At 37.4% G+C, this 18,758-nt stretch overlaps 1 protein-coding gene across 20 annotated transcripts in view; it reads right to left on the bottom strand.

The window, feature by feature from the left end:
- LOC127507914 (cytoplasmic polyadenylation element-binding protein 1-like) overlaps nucleotides 1-18,758 on the bottom strand; it is a 119,363-nt gene that overhangs the window by 2,517 nt on the left and 98,088 nt on the right. For 3 of the 20 annotated variants that reach the window (XM_051885315.1, XM_051885329.1, XM_051885330.1), the window contains 7 exons: nucleotides 12,740-12,995; nucleotides 11,236-11,349; nucleotides 4,227-4,316; nucleotides 3,718-3,854; nucleotides 3,434-3,632; nucleotides 1,578-1,672; nucleotides 1,414-1,494 (listed from right to left, as the gene is read on the bottom strand). The exons of 14 other annotated variants lie outside the window; for them this stretch is intronic. In XM_051885315.1, the coding sequence (XP_051741275.1) occupies nucleotides 1,414-1,494; nucleotides 1,578-1,672; nucleotides 3,434-3,632; nucleotides 3,718-3,854; nucleotides 4,227-4,316; nucleotides 11,236-11,349; nucleotides 12,740-12,995 (972 nt within the window). Of the gene's footprint in view, nucleotides 1-1,413; nucleotides 1,495-1,577; nucleotides 1,673-3,433; nucleotides 3,633-3,717; nucleotides 3,855-4,226; nucleotides 4,317-11,235; nucleotides 11,350-12,739; nucleotides 12,996-13,117; nucleotides 13,195-18,758 lie in introns of all 20 variants that reach the window. 3 more of the 20 variants (XM_051885314.1, XM_051885317.1, XM_051885316.1) reach the window with 3 other exon arrangements.

Below are 18,758 nucleotides of genomic sequence, written 5' to 3'. Positions count from 1 at the left end.
TGTTGTTCATGTTCACTGTCACACGGATGATGCAAATGTGCCACAAAATAACACAATGTGAAAACAGACTTAAAGGTGCAGTAAGCGATTTCTGAGAAACACTTTTGATATGTGAAATCAACCAAAACAAACACACACCTCCCTACATTGCTCCCAGGGTGCGAACTACGGGGGAGCTCGGCTCCCCTTAATAAGACATGGCCTCCCCTGAAAACGTGATTTGTGAAATTTTGGGGGGTCTCAAAAAATATTGACAATGTGTTATTTTGACGTGCAATTTCAGTTTTGTGTAATGTGATCATTGTGGATTATTATGTGTAAAATTGCAAAAATATCATTCATTCATGCATGACAGCGATTTAAACCTAATTCACTTCAATAAAGAAAATACATGCCATTCTTGTCATGAGCATCAAGTTGTGGGGGCACTGCGGTGCAAATTCCACTCATGTTTAGTACATGTTAACTCGAAGATTCGTAGAAAAAATCTAAACATTGGAGTTTCTGGTCGATTCTATGTTAAGGTAAGGCATGTTATTCTGTGTGGCTGGGTTGTTATAGGTCTGCGTGACTCTCGATATCTTAGGCCTAATTGAACGGAGGAATTATGGTATTCTTCTGTAGCCTGACGAAAACTTTAACCGTTGTTCATGTGAACTCAAAGACAGCCTGATGCTTTGTTTATAAACTATTTGTGGGTGGCTGTTTGTTGTTTCACCTACCAATTCGTGTCGATAAAGTATAATAGGGTAAATCCTGAATAGTGATTTATCTTATATAGTGCTTGCATAAAGCAAGTGGTGCATACACTTGTAGCTGTTATGTATTTTTGTAAGTCATCGTAAGTCCTCTTTTGAGGCACACGCAAGCGCACGAAAACAAAAAACAAAAACCAGTGGGCTCCCCCGAACTCCACGGTATAGTTTGAACACTGATTGCTCCACCTCTCATATGCACGTACACACAATGCAAGAGTAGATGTCTCTTTATCATAGCAAAAGCGAAGCAAAATAACGCTTTGCAAAATATAAAGCGAAGGTGATTAGGGAACGTCAAGGAAGGACGAAAAAATGAACATACAGTACACAAGAGTATCCGAAACAACACATCATCCTCCTGCTTTGGTTTCTCCAGCGCTGGGAAGCTTTTCTAGTATTAACACGGGGCCTAAAGCTTTTGCCTGATCATATAATCCTTCTTTTCCAATGCTATTCCTCTGACTTTTTAATGTCTATCAGCCATTTCTCTTTCTTCAAATCTCCCTCTTGCTCAGTCTAAGCCCCCTACTGGTGACTGGCACTCGGTCCGATCCACTTTCAACAGCGTTTCTCAGAAATGCACCATTAAAGGGCAGAATCATGCTGAAACTAAGTTAACTGAGCTGTAACTCTTGATGCTTTACAGCGTTCATACCTGGGCCCTACAGAAGAACGGGCCGGGCTCACTGTTACATATTTGGCATATGGAGTCTTCCAGAAACGGGTCAATCTGGATCTACAGAGGGAACAGAGAGAGAGTGAGGTAAAGACAGTGGGCTGGTCTTTGAAGCTGTATATTTGAGTCCTGCTCTTCTGTACCTTCTTGCGAAACCTGTAGGTTTTTATCTGCACATACGCTGCAGTCACGGCTTTCAAGTAGCTCCCCTCATACCTGAATGTCACTCTGGCAGAACCTAGACGAACAAATGCAACACATTCACTCTATGTGTGTAGAAATATCCTTAGGGTGTGTTCACACTGTAGTTTGGTTCTCTTAGATCTTTTTGGAATGGACCAAAAAAGAAAATGGTACATTTAGTTTCAGTCGAACAGCACCAGAGTTCGTGTGGATGTGGCCTGAGACCCATCTTTTCAGGAGTTTCGGTCCCTTTGTTTGGTGCGCACCTGGGTTCGGATTGCAGCATTCACACTTATTCAAATGAACCACACTAACCGAACAATCGCACCAGAGTTCATTTTAATCGAACCAAACCTGCCAAATGTGAACACACAGGGCTCCAGACTAACATTTGAGAGCAGTGGCGCTGGTGCCGCTAAGTTCTACCGAAGGTGGCGCTGGGTTTTTTTTTTTAATCATAATGGTAATTTAATTATTTTACTATTGTTTTGCATTAATAAGTGCAGTTACTAATAAAATTACATGTTTATTTATTGGAAATTTGACAGTAAAGCACTGAGCTTGAATTGAGATGCAGATAAAATTAACTTAAGAACAGTAATGTGCAAAAACAAAATATTTTTATACTGAAAAATGTAAAATTTTACTGAACTGACAGACAGCTTCAGTAATTAAAAAAGGAGTGTTCTTTACTTGCTTTCTGTCTAATTCAGTCACAATTTGAAGAAGTTTTTGTTTTTCATGAGACTTTGTGACCAGGCCTGGTGCCACGAGGGGGCAAAGGGGGCATTGCCCGCTCAGATCTGATTTGTGCCCCCTTAGTTTCAATTTGTCCTTCCTTTTTTTTTTTTACTTTTTTTTAACACTTTGACATGTACAATCACACAATGTTCAGTGTGTCACTGCTAAATTCAAACCTGCTTTATGTGTTATAAATTCAGTGTCATTTCAACTAACATAATCATTATAAATGTTTAAATGAAAAAACACATTCACTTCCACATATTTGACAATCGGAACATATCAATTCATGATATAGTTAACAAGTTTGTGAATATTTAGAATAAAAAAGGGAAACAAAATAAACACGATACCTGTCATAGTGTGGCTGCATGACGCGTCGATCACCAAGGAATTAATAGCCGTTCTAAAATAATGTTCTAAAATAACGGTCCCCTTAAAAAAACTCATGCTGGGGGCTCAGCTATAATATAGGGCCCCTAGAATTTAGATACCCCAACACCACCACATCCTACCCCTCAACCCTCACTCTCAAAAGTTTTTAAGCCTGAAATGAATAATGTATAAACATTCAAATATTTCTGCTACAATACCATAGTTTCAGTAAGCGTTACTACATTAAATCCATGGTGACTCCTGGTTTCCATGTCAGCGCTATTTGATCTGATATCTGTTGTTTAGCAGAGAATTCTGTGCTGAATTTGAGTGCTTCTCACTAGATCTCACAGCGATGTTATTAATTTTGCAGTTAATTCAAACGCTTTCTCACTGGATCTCCCAGCGGTGCGTAGTAAGCAGTGTCACATGGTCGAAATCGGCACGCACTGAGTTTGTGTCTATTATTGCTCTGTGCTGATAAACGGTCCGCGCTGCACAGTTTAAACGAGTTCGTTTCGTTTGCCGTTTGATGTTTCTCATGTCAAACAGAAATGGCAGCTCTGATCAGTTGTGCAACGTGGTGGTTGCACCAGTGCAACCTCTAACAAAATTAAGTCGCGCCGGCAGGAAAAAAGGTCGCAGTCTGAGGCGCTGGCCCCTAACACCCTTAATATAGATGAAAGCAGTATACACAAACCTGTGGGATATCCGTGCATGTCTGTGTTCATGCCTGCGTAGGTGACCTCTCCGAAGAGACGGTCCATGATGTGGGCCAGACCTTCTGCATTTAGCATTCCGTGCAGAGCGCCCACAAACACAGTCCATTTGTGGCAGCAAAGCTGAGAGGGACAAAGGAAGAAATTGTTGTCTGAGATAACCCACGGGATGACCTGCACCTGCAGTAGAAGAAGTGAGAGAGCGGGGTCAGAGGCCAGGGGGCAAAAACGGTGTATGTTATGTTTAAGTGCACGTTATTCTCACATCTTTGCAGTGGCGCCACCTTCTAGACAGTTTGCTGAAGAACTCGATATAATTGTCAGGCTGCAGGCGGTGTTGAGTACAGGACTGCAGGAGCCTCTTCACTGACTCCTCCCGCTCAAACAACAGGTACGCATAACCTACACAAACACAACAAACACTTGAAAAAACAAACATATAAAAATATGTCTAAGTGTGTTTTATGTGTAATATTTGATTGCTTGTATGCTAATTTATTGATCACAATAAACATGTATTTTTCATTGCATTCACAATCTCTGAAGCATTTTCTATTAATTTAATAATTTTTGTTCATAAAAGGAACTTTGATTTGTGGAACCAGGATTAATACAAATATATTATAAATATAAATGTAAAAATATATCAATATATTCAAAAAATACATTACTATGAATAATGAAAAAATATGTTAGAATATTATGAAAATCAACTTTGAATTTTATGAATGATTATAGATAGATGTTGTTGAATTGTAGATGTAGAATTGTTACCTCCCGGAGGACTGTGTGGGTTTTTACCATTTTTACCAGGCCACTCAACTCTCAGTGGACCAAACACACTAAATGTGTTCAACAGAATCACTACAAAGAGAGAAAAATTGTCATTCACAACTAGAAACATACTGTAACGGTTCTGTTCAGTTCTGTTTTCATGGACTATGTAGTTTGCACACCGTAGTTTTTGTTTCCTTTGTTCCCATTTCGGTAACACTTTATTTTACAGTGTCATTGTTACACATGTTACATGCAGTTACTATACTAAAAACTATAAATTATGCATAATTACATGCAACTAACCCTAAACCAAACCAAACTCTAATCTTAAGTACATGTAGTTACTTAATATTACTCAGCACTTAAATGTAAAATTACAGCATAACAAAGACACCTTAAAATAAAGTGTAACCCCCATTTCTAGGTTGTTTCTATGGTTACTCATTATTTGATTGATTTATCCTCACCTGTGCCTTGTCTGTGTATTTAAACCCCCCTAAAGTTTGCAGTTCAGTGTCCTGTATTGTCCTTATGCTACTGACCAAGTAAGCTGTAATGTTTTCTCCTACTCCTGAGTTTTGAGTTTATATTTGTATTGCCGTCTTTGATTTTTGGTTTTTGTTAAAGGGGTCATGAAATGAGAAATCAAATTTGCCTTGATTTTTTGACATATCCTCCAAGTTTCAGAGCTTAAAATGTCCTCCCCATTGTAAACAAAACATTTATTTAATCAAGCTCCAAAATGGCTCATTTGGATACTGTGGGATTTGTGACGCCACACGGGCAAATATATTAGAATTTGATTTCTGTTATGTTTTTAATAGCGTCCTGGATCATGTCGGAGGATTATATGTAGGGCTGCAGCAGGAACTGGGAGACTAGTCAAGATCGAGGGAAAGAAGAATGCAGCAATGTACAGAGACATCCTTGATGAAAACCTGCTCCAAGGCGCTCATCCCTGTCCCAGAGAAGTCCTGCAAAGAAGAATGGGAGAAACTGCCCAAAAATAGGTGTACCAAGCTTGTAGCATCATACTCAAAAAGACTGGAGGCTGTAATTGGTGCCAAAGAAGGCTGTGAATACTTATGTACATGTGATTTTTTTTTTTCATTTTTTATTTGTAATAAATTTGCAAAGATTTCAAACAAACTTCTTTCACGTTGTCATTATGGACTGTTTGTAGAATTTTGAGGAAAATAATGCATTTAATCCCTTTTGGAATAAGGCTGTAACATAACAAAATGTGGAAAAAGTGAAGCTTGACATGTCTACTTTTAAACGAACCAATTCAAATCGAAAACAAATACTCTCTGCTTATGTAATCCGTATGAAAGGTGCATTTCTCTTTATAGGCGCGTTCACTGTACAGCGGAGATGGCGAGTCAGCATGGTCAACTTCATCTTTGCAGCCAACACAGACTCAGAAAACACTAGTTTATTAATACAGAATTAAAATGTCTCCTTGCTAGTTTTTCCCCGACACAATCGTTACTTTTGTCGGTGCTTTGCAGAAAACTTTATGCATGTGCTTGAGCACAGAATAGGCTATATTACGCCTTTATATATAGTTAGGGTTCATTACGGTTTAGTATTGTCCTCAGTATATTTTTAAGTAATTAAATTAATATAAATATGCGATTAGTCGACTAATGGCTTAAATGAACAATTAATAGTTGACTAGAAAAATCTTTAGGTCGGGGGCAGCCCTAATTATGTTTGTTTGGAGATTTTTTGTTTTGTAATGGAGAGAGATTTTCGGACACAGGATATTTCTGATTACACACTAACTAAACTAAACTATCCCCTGCGAAGGCCTCCTTCCTTTTCTCTTTCCCTATGTATAGATAAAACATTATCAAAATGATTCCAGTTCGCATGAATTCGCAGAAACAACTAATTATTCTGTATTATGCGGACACACTAGACGTGTGCAGAGGTTTCCAATATACCAGCAATCTCTGATGTCATGTCTCTTTTTTTGTTGTTGTTGTGGTGTTTATCAGTTAAAAATCATCTTTTATATGCATATTTTAAATTAATCCTGTTTTGAATGATTCAAACTAACTCAAAATACTCAAAAAGCCACTCAATGGTAGGCACCAACTGGTGTAAAGACGTTACCAACAGAACTGTCACCGAATGAATTATTAGTAAATGAATCTAAACAAGTCTTTTGATTAACAGAATCGCAAGATTTGAGTGGCTGGGAATCTGGGATTGATCGAAATCCACACTACTCACTCTCCAGGTTTACAATCGATAATATATCATGCATGGACATTTTGCATTTGGAGCTGACGCCTTTGACTCAAATTTTTTTGGAATCGTTTACTGTCTCGACTCTCGAGTCTGTTCTTTCCCCTCCCCCGGGCCCCTTCATTGACTGCAGCTCTTGCGCACAGCAGCAACGTAAATGTGAATTCATAAAACTATTTTAAATGGCATGTTTGCCAGAACATAACATCAAATTTTATTCTATGTTGTATCATTTTCTCAAACTATTTTCTAGCCCGACGTTGTTTCGAGTCGTTTATTCCCGCTCGTGCTCCATTCAAATCTTGCGCGCGCTGACAGCATCCGGTATTTTCTGAGAGATTTACATCAGACGAAGGGAAGGTAAGTGAAACTTCATATTTTTGTTCTAAAAGTGAGACTGTGTGTGTGTATCATGACTGTATTATTCTGCTTGTTAAAAATGTATTATGCAGTAATTTACAATATTGCTCTGAGTGTGTGTGTGTGTGTGTGTGTGTGTGTCCCCGATTCACGCACATACATGTCAGTCAGCGTGGCACGTCAGGTTTGTAGAGCTTTATTCAGTCCATTTTAAATTCAAAGGGTTTTTTATTTAACACTAAAAAGTTAAATAAGCACATATAGCCTAACTATTACGCACCTCCCGGACCATCAGTGAGAGCAACGGTACCGCAGAACGAGTGCAGACTACCCTATCTCTAGACGTTTTAATTTTTTTTTTAAATCCAAAAATTTCAAAAAACAACGAAATTGTCAGATATTCATTTAGCGCATGTTCACAGATGAAAACAACTGAAAAACAGCGCTTGTTATTGTCTCCTTACTGTATGTTTGTTTTACTGACTGAGAAATCGCTCCAGATGATTCAATGAGAGAGCAGTCCAAACAAATGCAACAGAAAAAGTTTTTGTTTGAATACCATTCAGTTACCCAAGTTATCTTGTTTTATTCAGTTACTGCAACGGCAAGAAAGCACTTTGACGTGTTGCAGAATTCTAACCTGTGCTTAAACATTGAGAACTGTACAATGTATTTAGAGAAATGTGTTTTTATTTTATTTTTATTTTCTTTGCTCACAAGATCCTCAATTCCCAGCCCCAACTATTCATCTGAAGGACTGTGGCAATGGGAATTCTTTGAACCACCAGGGCAGTTTCCACCGGATGAGAAAGACATGGTAGATGATAGACCCCTATTGATATCTCACTGACTGTTAGCTAACACCCCCGCTTTCGAAAAATCCAGAGAAATGACATACCCAAACTAAAACAGATACAGTTCATGAACCCTTTGAACTAAAAGCGTAAGTATAGTCTCATTTGAAAGCAAATTTGCAGTTTATTGTAAAGTCATAATAAATTATTATCACAATTAAAAAAAATGCTTCAAAGTTTTGTAAAATTATTAGAAATGTATTTATGAAATATCTTTATGAAAATAAAAGTGAAGTTGGCCTTGTAGCAATCTAGAAATGCACTGCAGCTAAAGCCACATGTCTGACCATATTATATTTCAAATCTGCAGTTAATAAGTCTAAAACTCAGTTTTATTAAATGTTTTTCAAGATCATGTCATGTGACTTTATTTATTAAAATGCTAACTGATGTTCATTGCCACCTTTTCAGTCATGCCTCTATGGTTTTGTGTTGCAAACTGCCTTTTTCAGTTTCATTCTCTCCTGCACTCATCCATTCACACCTCTCCAGCCTGCTTATGGCTCTAATTATTCTTTTGTCTCTATTATAACTGCTAACAACCTTCCATTCACAGAGATTTAATCCCTCTTTTCTTTCATCAAACTTCTCACTTCACCTTCTTTGAAACTGTATCATATCACCTTATTGAAAAACGAAAAAAAATTCAGCGAGCTTTACAATTCAAAATGATGTATTTGCATTTATTACATTTGCTCATAACGGGAGCATCTCTATGGGCTCGCTAGCATGTTAGCTTAGCACACCAACAAAACACGACAATTTATGAGATTAAAACCATGTTTTTGCTTCAAACTTACAAGTGGGGTGTTTTAAATAACCTTCTGTTCTGTATCTCTCACCATTGGAGAAAGCGTAACGGCTAACTTAATCACATGCGGCACCTCTCAGCCTATCATGTAATGGCCGTGACATCAGTGCCCACCGTTCAAAGCTCTTTCCCTGCATACCGCCAAAGCTGGAGCGTTAGCATTAGCTGTTACGCTTTTTTGGCTAAAGTTTACAGGCTTGCCTTCCAGTGGCTCTGACATGGTATGCCTGTTCTTCATCATGTGCTATTTGTGGACTAAAGGTGCACAGAGCACCCTCCGGCTGCCAGTATGAATTGAAAACACAGTACATCAGAGTATCCAGCGCTCATAATGATGACAACGGCGCGTTTTGGGTAAAAATTAAATAAATATTACTCCTCTGTATAATTTGACAAACATATGAGAATCCATCAATATTTCTCCAAATGTGCATGCTTTTAAGCTAAAAGCCCTGAGGGATGTTGTTTTGTCAAGTGTTTTCATGAAGACCTCACAAGAGTTTTTTTCTCAGTGGATGTGGCTGACGCTCATATTTCAATGACAAGGTAACGACTCCGTTTTTCATATTCATAACTACTGATGCATATTAACAAATTACGGCCACTATAAGATTTGAAGAGTAAAACAGGTCAAAAATTGAAGATTGAGACTTAGATCTTTTTAATGATGTATAGTTTGTCAAGGTAATTACATTACATCTAACTGTAAATTTGAGCTAATTTAAACAAAGAAACATCTTTGGAACACAAATTAAGATATTTTTGATGAAGCCTGAGAGGTTTCTGTCCCTCCATAGTGATCCAACGCAACTTTTACCCCAAGGTCCAGAAGAATCCGAAAAAGACATCATTAAAGTACTCCATGTGACTCCAGTGGCTTAAACTCAATTTTATGAAGCAATGCGATTGCTTTGTTTGTGCAAAAAAAAAAAAAAAAACATAATTTGCCACTTTATTTACAAAAATATTGATCTGCAACGTGCGTTCCCGAGAGCATCACGACTCACGCGTGTTGTGTTCAGACTCGCACGTCAACTCAACGCACATGCGCAAGTGTTCCCCAGAGCATCACGACTCACGCGTGTTGTGTTCAGACTCGCACGTCAACTCAACGCACATGCGCAAGTGTTCCCCAGAGCATCACGACTCACGCGTGTTGTGTTCAGACTCGCACGTCAACTCAACGCACATGCGCAAGTGTTCCCCAGAGCATCACGACTCACGCGTGTTGTGTTCAGACTCACACGTCAACTCAACGCACATGCGCAAGTGTTCCCCAGAGCATCACGACTCACGCGTGTTGTGTTCAGACTCGCGCGTTGACTCAACGCTTTACTACCTTTCTGGACCTTGAGTTGTAGAGTTGTAGTTGCGCTGAATCTCTATGGAGAAACAGAAACGTCTCAGACTTCATCAAAAAGATCTTAATTTGTGTTCTGAAGATGAACAAAGGTCTTACAGGTGTGGAAAAACATGAGGGTGAGTAATTAATGACAGAATGTGTTTGTTAGTTTAGTTATGTGTTCGTGATTTAGTTAATAAACTTGTGCACAATACATATTTGTATTCTGACTCCCCGTCTGTGAATAATTCGTCTCTTAAATGATTTGGATCTTATTACCAGCTCTAAGTGCTGTAAATGCTAAGAAAGAATTATTTTTCTATGGCCATGAAAAATATACTTCTCTTAGAATTAATTAATAATCAATGTTCAATCAGTTCACAGAATAAATTGATAGATTGATTGTAATTTTACTGTAGCTACATGAAGTTAATCTGATTAACTGATTCAAATATTCATAAGTAATCATAATAATCATAATGAGTTATGAATAATTATTCATATTTCCCCTTTGAGCTAATATCGCTAAAATCGAAAAGTCAGGAAACTCTGCACACGCGCCAGAAGTGGTGAAAATTATGTCTGATATGGGTTTCAGAATTAGGTGTGGCAAATTTCAATTAAGTGCCCTTCGCGCTACGTGTCGTGTTCAGGTATGAAATTCGGCAGCCATGTAACAGCCCAATACCTACAAAAAAGTCCCTGAGAGCAAAATCTGAAAACCCAACAGGAAGTGAGATATTTTGAATTTATTTTAAAGATGTTTTAAAATGTTATTAACATTATAAGTAATCTTCAATTAACATTAAAGGGTTAGTTCACCCAAAAATGAAAATTATCCCATGATTTACTCATTGTTCAATTTACTCATTGTGAATCCAAAACAACACGTCCATCCATCATAAAAGTAATCCATATGGCTCCAGGGGTTAATAAAAGCCTTCTGAAGCGAAGTAAGGCATTTTTGTAAGAAAAATATCCATATTTAAAACTTAGGTCATGAATTAGAAATGATCATTTTTAAAAGAGAAATGTCGGAGGTTCAAACAAATAAGGCTGGGCAACAAACTCAAGCTCCTCTTCTCTTATATCAAAATCCTTGGAAGAGCCAGGATATTTTTTAAATATATCTCCGATTGTGTTTGTCTGAAAGAAAAGAGTCATATACACCTAGGATGGCTTGAGATTGAGTAAATCATGGGATAATTTTCATGTTTGGATGAACTATCCCTTTAAAATAAAATAAAAAAATCTATTTCATGACCCTTTAATAAAACGGCTAGAATTGTATCCATCTTCTCCTTCCTTCATTATCACTATCCTCTGACGTGATGCATAATAGTGAATAATAATTCACATCTCAATGTGTGTTTGTCAGCTCACCATCTGTGATGCCCCACGGCACACCTCCCAGGAACACTTTACAGGAGTAAACAGGGTTTTCGTAGTGGCGTGGAGGAAGTTGCCCTTCCCAGGTGTAAGTGGCATAATTCACGGCTGTGAGACACAGTCAATCATAAAGTCACTACAATATCAATAACAGCTAGACAGAGTGCAGCAACTAAATGCCAGTTTTAAGATGCGATTTTAATGTTTAACCATTTTTAACCCTGTAAAGCTTAACATACGAAATAATTAGAAAAATATTTTTTAATGGAACACTTTAAGATTTGGGCAAAATATAAAAAGAAATCTAAAAGATTGCATATGTTTTATAAATACCATATTTGATACATCAAGCTTTTGACATAGGTATGATATAGTGAGAATATGGATCTCATACTTGAGGAGGGAAAAAACAGCTCAATTTTATTCAGAGGCCCAAACTGAGCAAAAATATGCACTTTGGTGCAGTTGCTGATATTTATGACCAAAAAGTAAGATGAGTGTATATGACTATCTTCTTTCAGACGAACACAATCAGATATATATTTAAAAATATCCTGGATCCTCCGAGCTTTATAATGGTAGTGAAGGGGGGGGGGGGGGGGGGGGGGGGGGATTTAAAAAAACCTGCATCCCTCCATCATAAAAGTAATCCATATGGCTCCAGAGGGTTAATAAAGGCCTTCTAAAGAGAAGTGATGGGTTTCTGTAAGAAGAATATCCATATTTAAAACACATCGACTTCCACCGGAAGAGTGACCTTTGACCTGACGCACAACGTAATGACAAACGTGGAAGTGCAGAGGAAAGAGCAAAACAAAACACCGTAGTTTGAACCGCGAGACGCGTCTAAGCTTACGATACTCCTACATCCAGCGTAATACATCGCGTCAGTGGATTACTCGTTTGGCGCAAGTTGACTTGAGCAGTATGCATACGGTCGTCTGCCGGAAGCTAGTTATTTGAATTTATACAGTTTTAAATATGAATATTTTTCTTACAAAACGCCTCGCTTCACTTCAGAAGGCCTTTATTAACCCCCTGAAGCCGTATGGATTATTTTTTATAATGATGAATTTTTCTGAGCTTCAAAATCTGGCCCCCCATTCACAACCATTATAAAGCTTGGAGGACTAAGGATATTTTTAAATAAATCACTGATTGTGTTCGTATGAAAGAAGATAGTCATAGACTGCGTCTACATGTGCTCCAATAATGCGATTATTTCTCATAATCAGAGTAAGGTGTTAATCGCAGTAAGATGTTTACATGACTCGACAGAACTCTTCACTCCAGTTTACATGCATCTTTCATTACTCTTATTATTCACTAATACGTATCAAGTGTGAACAACATACGGCATTCAGTAAATCATGGGTTAATTTTCATTTTTGGGTGAACTAAGCCTTTAATGTTGCAAAAGTCATCAATTAAGTTACATTGATAAATATCATGCATAGAGAATCTAATAGTTTAACATAGGTGGCTAATGTAAATATACCTGCAGCTTGTTCATGACGTTTCGCTTCTCTCTCAATGTAGAACGAAGGTTTCTTCAAGCCAAAAGCGTCCGAGCCGGGCCAGATGGGACCTGTGGAGCAGCACCCAACCACTGGTCCTTCAGCCTGAGCACTGGGGGCATTCGTGAAGATGCTCAGGGGATTCTGCTTCCAATGGGCAACTTCGTCCAGTTTCACACCCTCCGCCTGCAGTTCAGGCAGCGCCGGAGGTGACGGGGTTGAAGCTCTGAGAGAGACCTGATGGAGATGCACAAACAAATAACTGCACTGTAACTACTGAAAAACTGACAAACAGAATGTTTGAAAGGTTCCACTGCACTCTTCTGGGTTCCGTATCAGATTGGAATGTTGTTGCTCACCAGGTGGTCGAATCCTACAGAAATGGCACTTTTCTCTGTGTTGACGAGACTGCTGGATCCAGAAGGAGACTCTAGTGCTGGTAACAGGCTGCAGAAGCGGTCCATTGGATCTGCTCCTCCTAATACTACACATTTATTTACACTACCTTTCAGTACGATTTTATTTTGAAAGAAATTCAATTTTATTCAGCAAGGAAGTATTAAATTTATCAAAATGGAAAGTAAAGACATTTATAATATTACAAAATATTTCTTTCAAATAAATACAGCTCTTTTTTCCAGCAAAGAAGCCTGAAAAAATGTATCATGGTTTCCACAAAATTAAGCCACACAACTGTTTTCAGCACTGATAATAATCATAAATGTTTCTTGAGCATCAAATCATCATATCAGAATGATTTCTGAAGGATCATGTGACACTGAAGACTGGAGTAATGATGCTGAAAATTCAGCTTTGATCACTGGAATAAATTACAATTACAGTTTAAAAGTACATAAAGGCCTGGTTTCACAGACAGGGCTTAGATTAAACCAGGCCTTAGTTCAATTAGGACATTTTAGTAGCTTTTACAAACTTAGAAGAAAAAAAAACATTACTGGTGTGAATCTTGAGATGAAATAATAACACTGACATACTTTAAGATATGTCAGTACAAGGTATAAATTTGTATATTTTATTTAAATTCAACAACACTGACTGAGGTTAATGCTTGAGTATAAATAAAGTTTATACCTTGTATATAAATATAGATTCTCTGACGTCAAGTCTTATCTTTACACGATTTTTTAAATATTTGTATTATAAAATATATTCTCTATTGTTATTTATATCATATATATGTTATATTCTCAGATGATCAAGACAAACGCAATGATTTTTTGTCAGTTCACTCACCAACTCCCAAAGTGTCTGAAACTAGCTTCAACAGGCAGATAGGAGCGGCCATACAAAGCTCTAAACATCACATTGGGCACACAGGTTCACTCACCGGGCTGGGTCGAGTGCTGTTGATCTGGACGGCTCCATGAAAGGTCCAGACTTATGTCATTAAGACTTTGCAGAGGAGCCACAGGATCCAGGTGGTCTCTGCTATCCATCGGAGAGTAGCTTGTGCCCGAAGCATCTGAGAGAGAGAGGGTTTGCTAAAACAGTTCTTTGATAGCTGTTTGGTTATCATTGGTTAACATTAGTCTGACAACAGTCACCCTAGTCTAAAATAACACTATATTTCTAAACAAAATACTACTAAAGCATCTATTAATCTTAGTTAATGTTCATTTCAACATTTTTAGCTTTTTTTTTTTTTAAAGTCTGTTAAAGTCGGCATGAAATCAAATTGACAACTCTTATTTTTTTTTTAATGGAATATTGTAGTATTTATTATCAATAATTTGTCCGTGCACCACCAGCAGATCCAGTGACGTAAGAGGAAAATGCTGTCGTTGGGGCTGATGCCAGTTTTTGGGGTGTACAGTACCCTCAAACATTGAAAGGAACCTGATGGAGGACACGCTTAGTCAGTCAGTCAGACTGCGTGTCTACTGGAGCAGAACAAGCGACCAGAGCGTTTTTTTAAGATTCATTGTAGAAGTTGAGTGTCGCTCAACTTCCATAGGAATTAGGGGTGCAATGGTTCAGATTACTCACGGTTCGGTTTGTATCATGGTTTTAGGCTCACGGTTTCAGTACGGTTCGGTATGTGCTATGTTCAGGTAAAAAATTACTACTGTCAAATAAAAATTATGAAAATAAGAACAAATAATCAAACGGCACAAATAAATACAGTAAAGCAAAGATACAAATAAACAAAGCTTTTCAGGTTTTTCATGTATCCAGTTTTCAGGTACAGAAATTGAATAAAGTAGCTAATAAAATGTAAAACAACATTGCATGTGATCTTTACTGTGTAAATTATTAAAAACACATTCAGACAGCAGGAATGCAAGGGCTGCTGTCTCTTTAAGACATAATACACGGACCAGTACACTGATACTGAACTCGCCAAGACGGGCATGTTGACATAATTTTGTGTGAATTTGTCCGTTCAAGAACAAGACTTAAAAGGGACCTCAATGAATTTTTGCGCGCTATACACGCGCTTAGGATCGGATGAGTGCACAAACCTTCTCACAGAGCTCGCGCAAGAAGCCAGAATGTGTATCCATCGACAGAAACATACATTAGCCTAACTCTGTCTGTCTGTTTTATTTATTTTCTACAAACCATATTATAGATGCGCATGCGTCGTCAGATATGAGATGAACCGCGGTGCAAGTGCGTGCCGAACCGAGTGTGCAGAACGGTACGGATCGATGTTTTACCGAGAACCGTTTCACTCCCAATAGGAATGAACCGAAAACGCTCGCTCCGTGCCAACGGACACGCACAGTCAGTCAGTCAGTCAGTCTCTCGCGCGCTCGCTCGCTCTCTCTCTTGTCATCCTCAAAAAATAAAGCTCTTACAATAACGTGAGACTGGTGGAGATAACTCCGCCATAACAGACTCCAAACGCACGTTCTGCTCGGCCTCCATTTTGTTAGCAACGGCCAACTTCCAACGATCCAATCAATTCCCGAAGGACGAAATCAAGTCCCGCCCTCTCATTTCGGATGCCAGACAATCGCAATTTCCGCTTCGTTGACCTTACTGAGACCTTTTTGTAAAGTATAGGTGTTTTTTTATGAAAAAATTAAAAATAGTAGTTTATTTTCATAAACTAAATGCTAAGCAGAATTTTTTTTCTTTGCTTATTAGATTCTTGGGTGGGTCAATGAAGAACAACAACATTAATTTTGAGGCATTTATATTTTTTATGTAGTGTCAGATTTTTTAAAAAACTAACACTTAGGTCCATAATGGACAAAAATGTCCATACCAAAAAACGGTCATAGAAATATTATTTTCAGAATTTATTTTCAGAATTTTAACAGATCGGTTTCTTTACATCCTCGGCTTCTAATGCACCTGTGTGCTCACTGTCAGTGGGCAACACTAGCTTCAGAGCTTCCTCTGCTGAGTAACGTCTCTTCAAACAATGAAATGATCAACCCCTCAAGCACCACATATTTATAGGTTTGGCTGTGAGGACACCTGTGTGAACTCAAACTTTGTATAAAATCTACCAGACTAAAAAAATCTGCATTTTCTTGTGGTGGAAAAACAGGCTTCTGAACTTCTACTTCAAATTCAAGCATACCTTTTATCTCCGTACAAAAACAATAACAAGTGAAAAAGTGCAATCAAGGGTTAACCCTTGTGCAACCTTATGGACATTTTTGTCCATTTCAGTTTTGTTTTTTGTTATAAGTGTGCCTTTGTTAATACCAACTACATGAATTTTGGCTCAGGTGTTTATTTTTATTGGAATTTTAATATTTTACCCTCATTTCCTTCAAAAAATCAATTTTACCCTTCGTACAAAAAATACTCACACTCAGGACCTTAAGGACAAAAATGTCCACATTGAAACCCATTAAAACTGCAATTTTTTAACCCAGGGCCATTTGACTATAAAATGATACAATATTTGCAAATAGGCATTCATTCTATCGGCAAGGCTTCAAATTTTACACTTTTACCATTATTTACTAGATTGTGCCATATTTTCAAATTTGGCATATAAAAGAAATACTCGCTTTATTTGTGTTTTCTGCTTATGCATATTATAGTCTATTATAGAGTCAATTTGAAAAATAATGCAGCTATAATTGTGTGGGTATATTGGTAAGGATGTCAGAGTGTAGTTTGCATGTGTTTACTGAAAATTTAATGTGTGTAATTAGTTTGAAAGAAATTATATCGTACTGGCAATCAAAAAATCCCACTCCATGTATGAGTCACACCCTCGGCAGGGTCATAGGGCCATGTGAAAACCTTATTGTAAGTGCTTATTGTAAATAGGTATTTATTGAATTATTTAATTTAGTGAGATACTGATCATCAGAAATCAGTGAGAGCGCGACTCACGACAACACTCGTGGAAAGAATGTGCTTGTTTGGTTGACAGGTGTCGTGCCGAAAATTGATCGTCTGCCGAAAACTGACTGCCGTCCGCGGGAGCGCGCACATCATGGTTAAAAGGTATCGTCCCTGTTTCTACACGTCTACAGCTGCTTTTATCATGATCAAACAGCCATAATCTGCAAATACATATAACTCTGTGTCCGTGGTAATATGTCCGTGATAATAACAAAGAAACTTTTCCTGTAACGGATTAATCAAAATTATTAATTTAATTAATTTTCCGTTTATTGCTTAATCGAGCCTGATTTTTACGTGATTATAACAGAAAGCCTATTTACTTGCTTTGTGCCAAACAATCCAGTCCTTTTTACCAGGTAAAATATTTTGTAACATTTCTGCCTGAAAATGACTTGATTTCATTCATTGCTGTTATATTTGTAAGATTATAGCTCATTCAGTCCTTTTTACCTGTTGAAATATCTTTAAATGACCAATAAAATCCATTAAATGCAGATTTACACCTGCCGAAAAGTGATTACAGCCTCTATTTGTGGACTGAACTGTTCTTTCTGCCTCAAAATGACTTGATTTCCTTCTTGGTTGTTATATTTGACAGATAATAGCTCATTCAGTCATTTTTACCTGTTGTAATACCTTTAAATGGCCAATACAACCCATAAATTGCAGTTTTACACCTACCTGTCAAATATAGCAGCCATGAATGAAATTCAGTCATTTTGAGGCAGAAAGAACAGTTCAGTCAATAAGTAGAGGCTGTAATCACTTTTCGGCAGGTGTAAATCTGCATTTTATGGGTTTTATTGGCCATTTAAAGGTATTTCAACAGGTACAAAGGACTGAACGAGCTAGAATCTGTCAAATATAACCCTCATTAATGAAATCAAGTCATTTTGAGGCAGAAAGAACAGTTCAGTCCATAAATAGATTGTAATCACTTTTCAGTAGGTGTAAAACTGCAATTTATGGGTTGTATTGGCCATTTAAAGATATTACAACAGGTAAAAATGACTGAATGAGCTATTATCTGTCAAATATAACAACCAAGAATGAAATCAAGTCATTTTGAGGCAGAAAGAACAGTTTAGTCAAAAAATAGAAGCTGTAATCACTTTTCGGCAGGTGTAAATCTGCATTTTATGGGTTTTATTGACCATTTAAAGGTATTTCAACAGGTAAAAATGACCGAATTAGCTGTAATCTGTCAAATATAGCAGCCATGAATGAAATCAAGTCATTTTGAGGCAGAAAGGACAGTTTACTCAATAAATAGAGGCTGTAATCACTTTTCAGCAAGTGTAAAACTGCATTTAATGGATTTTATTGGTCATTTAAAGGTATTTCAACAGGTAAAAAGGACTGAATGAGCTATAATCTTACAAATATAACAGCAATGAATGAAATCAAGTCATTTTCAGGCAGAAATGTTACAAAATATTTTACCTGGTAAAAAGGACTGGATTGTTTGGCACAAAGCAAGTAAATAGGCTTTCTGTTATAATCACGTAAAAATCAGGCTCGATTAAGCAATAAACGGAAAATTAATTAAATTAATAATTTTGATTAATCCGTTACAGGAAAAGTTTCTTTGTTATTATCACGGACATATTACCACGGACACAGAGTTATATGTATTTGCAGATTATGGCTGTTTGATCA

Source organism: Ctenopharyngodon idella, unplaced genomic scaffold, assembly GCF_019924925.1.
Source record: "Ctenopharyngodon idella isolate HZGC_01 unplaced genomic scaffold, HZGC01 HZGC01CH25, whole genome shotgun sequence".
Taxonomy (NCBI): Eukaryota; Metazoa; Chordata; class Actinopteri; order Cypriniformes; family Xenocyprididae; genus Ctenopharyngodon; species Ctenopharyngodon idella.
The sequence above is the reverse complement of the archived record's forward strand: the minus strand, read 5'-3'. Positions and strand labels throughout refer to the sequence as shown.